Source organism: Anopheles nili, chromosome 3 (genome assembly GCF_943737925.1).
Source record: "Anopheles nili chromosome 3, idAnoNiliSN_F5_01, whole genome shotgun sequence".
Lineage (NCBI taxonomy): Eukaryota > Metazoa > Arthropoda > Insecta > Diptera > Culicidae > Anopheles > Anopheles nili.
The window spans coordinates 67,519,821-67,525,962 of record NC_071292.1 but is presented as its reverse complement, the minus strand read 5'-3'; the positions used below and the strand labels follow the sequence as shown (position 1 = coordinate 67,525,962).

The following is a 6,142-nucleotide window of genomic DNA, read 5'->3' as shown; positions in this document are numbered from 1 at the left end:
CTCATTATCCGGGTGAGTTTGTAATGATACCCATCGCCAGGTGCGAACGATTTGCATTTCTTCGGTGCCTTCTTTTTCGCGGCTTATGCTCCGGCGCGCGGTTGCAAATCATTATTACGGCATAAAGCGGAACGGCGCATTACGAAACGCAACCGGACAGGAGCATTAAGGGCGTAAGGAGGCGAACGTAGAAAAAAAAGCCCTCACACATCGTGATAACATCGGCGACCTAGCCCCATCGTGATAGGAGCAGTACTTAACCCGATTTCCACCGGTTTCGTGATTGGGAAGCGAAACAAAACGGTGCCCCTAGCAGTTGGCCCCTTTAAGCGTGGCGCTCTCATACAAAAAGGTGACCTCTTGTCAAAAATGAACCGCTGGGATTGCTTTATGTGGCGCGAAAAGCGCGATAACAAAAAAAAAGCACGCGCTTCCACCACAGAAGCAGAAGGTGTTGAATCGGTTACTAATTTCTTTCCCCTTCCCACTGGCGGACGAATTTCCCCGAGGGCGAAGAATTGTTTCCTGCGATCTCGCACGCCCAATGATTGCCACATTGTTGCCGGTAATTGAGCAAAATGGGAACCCACCCCATTCGGGAAAAGGAGGGCTCCCAAATACAAAGCAGAGAGAAATGAAAAATGGTCGCCTCGCCGGCAGCAAGGGTGGCACATTAGCCAGGCGGCCGTTTGATGCGACCTGATACGGCTCCCGGGAAGGGCTCGAACGACCCACATCGGAAGCCAACTTCCCGGCTGCAGGCGCTATTCGCATTCGTGCACAATTTGCCTTTTTTACTCCTGCCTACCTTTTTCGCTCGGTTTCAGCTTCCAACGATCCCATTTTGAGCGCGAAATATTGGGCCATACATTGGGCACGTTAAAACACGCGCGTCTGGCACGCGGTTCCGCGGTTCGCACTGTGAGGGAACCAAACGAGGGAAAGAGATAGAGAGAGAGAGCGAGTTTCTTTAAGGGATGAATGGCTTTGTCTTCCCTTTTTGCGCTAATTAATCACGTGTGAATTGGCGCGCGCGAATTCCCCTCTTCCAGCGAGACAGCGATGCAATTTGTTTGGCGTAATTTGCGTGTGAATGGCGCTAAGGATTAATGAGGGTTTGGCCGCGATCACCCACCCATCAGCCCCCATCGAGGAATTTCCACACGTGCGGGAGAGAAAAAAAAAACACCTCCCCATGCGCTGTAGTTTGTTTTTTTTTGCATTTGCTCCTGCCAACCTGATTAACGATGAATTTTCCACAACCGTGTTCTTTTTCTTCTTCTCTGCTTACAGCTGGTCACGCTTCTGCTACTTCCCGCCTGCGGTCCTCAGCTGGCACGCAGCTCCTTCTCCGCCCGTTCGGCCCACACGCTCTGGTCGGAAGGACCAGCGACGGCATCGGAAAAGTGCTCAAGCAGCGGTACGCTGAAGTACCTTTCCGGGGATGCGCTCACCGATAGCCCGAACTGTGTCGGGCCGAATAATGCGCCCTATCCGGCTAGTCTGGTAGCAAGGACCTTCTCGAACTGGGCACCGGGTGGATCCTCTCGGCGGGGTCGTATGAGCCAGCTGCCCACACTCGACCCGATGTTGACGCAACGTGCTCTTCTGCAGGCGTATGGAGACGCTAACGAAGCTGCTACGCTCGAAACTGCCCGCACACGATACAGTGAGTATAATGGGTGGGAGGATTGGGTGGAAAAGCACCATGGCAAATAATTTGTCCTTGTCTTGAGCTTAAATCTTCCTTTAAAACAAAGGAGCTCCGGCGTAAGATCATTGATTCAATCAATGGTTTAAAGGAGTAGGATCAAAGTATGCTTTGATTAACACGTCAGAAGGTCAACATCGAAAAGCGTTTTTTCCCCTTTATTTGTCAATTGAAAAGCTCCTAATTTCCGCTCCGATCACTGCTCATTCCTCTCGATGAGCCATCCATTCTGGCAGTTTACACATCCCGGTAAACTGACTCGACCGACGAACGCTTTCAATCCAGTGGTACATTTGGCAGCTTTCTAAGCCCCCTGGCCACCATTGACCGCCTCGCGCAGGGTATCGAGATGCACGCGCTAATCGATTAACCCCTCGCGAGTGTTCACATTCTTTCCCACGGCGTTCGGGAAACAAGAAAGGAAATTAAGCTTACCGTTACACATTTGAGTAGCGGAAAAGTAGCGCTCCAGCCAAACGCAACGCGTCCGCTCGTCTGTTCGGCAGCCTGAAGGACGAAGACAGGAAGACGATAAAGAAGAACCCAAACAGGGAAGAGTGGGAGAAGGTGGGCGGAGGGAAGAGGTGAAAATTCCCTCCCCACACCTTCCCAGCCATGGCTCGTGCAGCCAAACGGCAGGCGGCGGCAAAATGGCGGTCGAAAATGGAGCAACGTTCGCAAAAGGCGCTGAAGTGGTGAAACTATTGCTCCTCTCCAAGTTGGGCACCTGTTCCACACCTGCCAGCTTGTAAATCGTTCAATTCCCAAGCAGTTTTGAAAGCTGAAGCGTTAAAGAAAACCTCCTAAACAAAGCAATTCAATTTGGAAATTCGCAAATGAAGTGTGCTGCTGCCTGGTGTTGACTTGCGCGGACGCAGAAAAACCCCGAGATGTTCCACTCGACGTGCCAACAGTCGGTTCGATGGTTGTGCGGAAAAACGTGTGATTCCCGGTGAAAAAAAAAACCCCTCGCTCACAGCACAACCGCAACCGGAAGCGAAGAAAAATCGCCCCAAAAAACGCCACCAAACGGCGTAAGAAGACCACACTTCACTTTCTTCGACCGTGCTCGTGGCGCCGGGAAAAGCGAAACTAACGGGTACCGTTTTCACGGCACTCGAACTGCCAAAATTCCCGCCTTCCCGACGTTCAGGTTCGGTGGCCGCGGAAACGAACACCGGCAGGTGTTGACACTTTCAGGTTCACGGGCATTTGCCCGAGGTCGTGAGACGTGAGATTTCGCAGCTCGGTTTCTCCTGGCCGCTCTGTGGTCGCCTGGAAATGTTTGCCCTTGGGGAAGGTCAGCGCGTCGATCCAAGTAGGCGTGCGTGCGAAAATTTAACCATTTTTTCCCCTCTTCGGAGCGAATGGACTTGAAAATGGTGAAGGGGAAATTCGTGAAATTTGTTCGATTCGCTCCACTTACGTCCGATTACTTTCAGTTCGTGTGAGTCGTCATCGCCAGTGGACATTCGGTGAGGTGACGATTTTGATGATAATGAAGAGTGTTTTACAAGCACGGAAAATTGTACAGGAACGCTGATCCTCCCCACAAATGTCGTTTGACTGTGGATGCAAGGCTGGGAAAAGTCTTAAGCGAAGCTGGTTCTTCTCAGACCCATCACAAATGGCTGCCATCGGGTGATGCTCAAACACACATGCACTTTCTCGAAACAACCTCGACAGCACAGAATATTATCAGCTCGCTTCATTTCACGCCACATCTAGCAAAAAGATTGCGAAGAGACCGCTGTCCGTGGCACTTACGATGTGCAGAAGCTGCAAAAGCTGCTCCCTTCGGACGCGTCTGGATGACGCGGGCAAATTTGGAATGCATCCTGCCATCTGGCGATCGGACAGCCTCGCTTGGTCCATCATCCCGCGGTCCATCAGCCATTCCGTGGGGTGTTGTCGCCCATTTTACTTCCCCTAAAACCGTTACGTCGGGTGATCGGACCCGTCCATTGCCCCGAAGTAACAGTAACTCGCAGGTCGGTGGCAAGTGCTTGTCTTTGCGCCACGGCGCGACTTGAAAGTGTCCCACGAGAACGAAGAACGTCCGGCTAGAACGGTGGAATGGTGCCGGTCAGATGCTAATGCGACAGTATGCTAATGTCCCTCTCGGGTGGCTCGTCGCCTTTAGGAAGAGGGGCGATTACTGCCGGACCAGGCTGCGACATTCCAGAGGTTAATATGCGAGTAATGAAGGTGTCCATTCAGTTGAAGTTGGTATTCGGCATAAGTCATCGTATTTTGAACTGAATTTTGAATCAACATGTGGTGTCCATGTGGTCGTTTTCCCAACAAGAGAATTTAAATGCTGGCCCAAACAAGGGGCTTCATTGTGGAAAGGATCTCGTGTGACTTCGAAACTGTTGACTTAATATTAATTATAATTTATTGTTGGCTCAAGCTATTTTTCTAATCTCTCGAAATAAACATCAGCATAAAGGTCTATGCTTGATCCCCAAATTAATGACTACAATACACGTAGTAGCTTCCGTACTTTTGGTACCCTTAACAAAGATGATCACGATCTCTCTTGTCCCGATGAATGGTCAGGTGCTGTTGTTAATTTTAGTTTCTAAGCTACCCAAAGTAGGTTCGAAATTACGACCATTCCACGCCGCTCAATGTCACCGCCATAGCTCGTTAATATTCTGTCAGGGCATTCGTACGACCACGGCCATACTTGGAAAAGCGATCTCGAAAGGAAGAACCCACTTCCGCGTATATGGAAAACCATTTGAACTTTCCATTTCAAACCCCACGTCACGTCCCACGCGGTTCTAATTCGAATTTGTTCTGTCTCTTTTTTTTGTTTCTCATTTTCTTCTTCCCATTGGCGTTTGTTTTTCCTCCGAAGGTCGCTCGCTGGACAGCACTCAGTGCCGGGATACGCCATCGCGTCTGTGCAAAACTCGCTACAACACCACCGCTCCAATGTACGGCGTCAGCCTGACTTCCGGCCAACCGGTCACGATCGTGCAGAAGTTCCCCGATCTCCTGCAGCAGGTCGTCTTCGAGGTGTGCGAGTAAGTATATGAACCAGCAGCCCCGGGAAACATAGACGCCCACATTTGGTTTAAATTAAGCGAAACGATTTCACGTGCCCGGATGCGATCGAAGCGACCACACCGGTACGGAGCGCATAAAAAATTCCATATCAAACGAAATTCAATCACCATTCCGCGGGAATCTCTTCCACACCGTTGCCATGGTGACCACGTGATAGCACGGACAGAAAGTTGTGCCCCACGGCACACGCGGATGTCGTGCTGCATTTCCTTCGAATGTTTTTTTTTGTATTCTCCTTTCGATCGTGCCATGCGGCGCCATTATTTATGCAAACGGCGACGTTGGGCCATTTTCTACTGCCCCCGGACGGATTTCGCTCGTTCTCCTTCTTCGGTTGCGGATTTTTTCATTTTGGTTTTTGCTCATCGTGTCGAGTGCCTTCACCGCTTTTGTTTTAAATCTCATAAAGCTGTCTCTTTTGTCGTGTGCGCGCCGTGCTTTCTTTGCCTTCTGCTTTCGTTGTCGCAGTAGGCTGCGAAAGTTAAACTTTTACTCCCGCAATCCTCAAGAAAAGGGGGAGAAAAGGAAGAAGAAGAAGCGAAAACCAAACACCGGTGGACATGGTCGGGTGTGCCCGCGGTCACGAGATTAACATATTGTGGGGCGGAATTTTGTTTTATCGCGTCCAGCTGCTCGTCGGCCTTTAAACTTGACCGATTTTCTCCGACCTCGGTGAAAGTCAGTGCGGTAGAGTATTTGCAGTAATTCACCCGTCCGTTCCTTCGCTTTATCAACATTCCTGGCTCGGAAAATCGATGCACTCCCATATTTATGTCCCTTTCATTCTCTATCTACTTCCATCCCTTCGTCAGATCTTCCGAGTGTGATGTCGTCCGGGGTGAGTGCACGCAAACGTACGTTCCGTATCTGTTCCTGGTGATTCCACTCGGACCGGTGACACTGACCGGCCAGGATTACGTGCTGGTGGAGAGTGGGTGTGTCTGCAAGCCGAAGTACGCGACCGACAAACCGCGAGAGACCGGTGGTAACTTCATCCCTTGAGGACATTCGTCATGAGCAGTCCCCATCCTAGAGTAAAGCAAACAAGGACGAATTTGGGGACGAATGAAGAAGTGATTGCCGGTACGCACAACAGCAGATGTTCGGACGAGGTGATAGCCGGTTTTGGTTAGGTGTTTTGACCTGTTCCTGTTCACGTAAGGTGACTTAATCACAGCCGATTATTGACGCATCAAAAAAAGGGATAGGAATCCAGAAACGGGGCAAAGGGACAGCGCATAACTAGGGTCAACGCGACACGCTCCTAGAACACATCTTAGAAAGCTAGTGGTTTAATGTGAGCGAGCTATATGTAGTTACATTATGACGACTGCGGTTCGACAATAGGGTACG

The 6,142-nt window shown here is 50.4% G+C and overlaps 1 protein-coding gene across 1 annotated transcript; it reads left to right on the top strand.

The window, feature by feature from the left end:
- The first annotated feature begins 544 nt into the window (after window positions 1-544).
- On the top strand, window positions 545-5,791 carry LOC128724868 (uncharacterized). Its single transcript, XM_053818590.1, has 4 exons — window positions 545-565; window positions 1,294-1,669; window positions 4,578-4,746; window positions 5,602-5,791. Exons 1-4 carry the CDS (start codon window positions 545-547, stop codon window positions 5,789-5,791), a joined length of 756 nt encoding a protein of 251 aa, XP_053674565.1.
- Window positions 5,792-6,142: the final 351 nt, after the last annotated feature.

Coding starts and splice junctions, on each gene's coding strand:
- LOC128724868 (XM_053818590.1), top strand. CDS start 545: ATGATTGCCACATTGTTGCCG. Junction 566..1,293: donor TGATTGCCACATTGTTGCCG/GTAATTGAGCAA, acceptor CTCTGCTTACAG/CTGGTCACGCTTCTGCTACT. Junction 1,670..4,577: donor AACTGCCCGCACACGATACA/GTGAGTATAATG, acceptor TTTCCTCCGAAG/GTCGCTCGCTGGACAGCACT.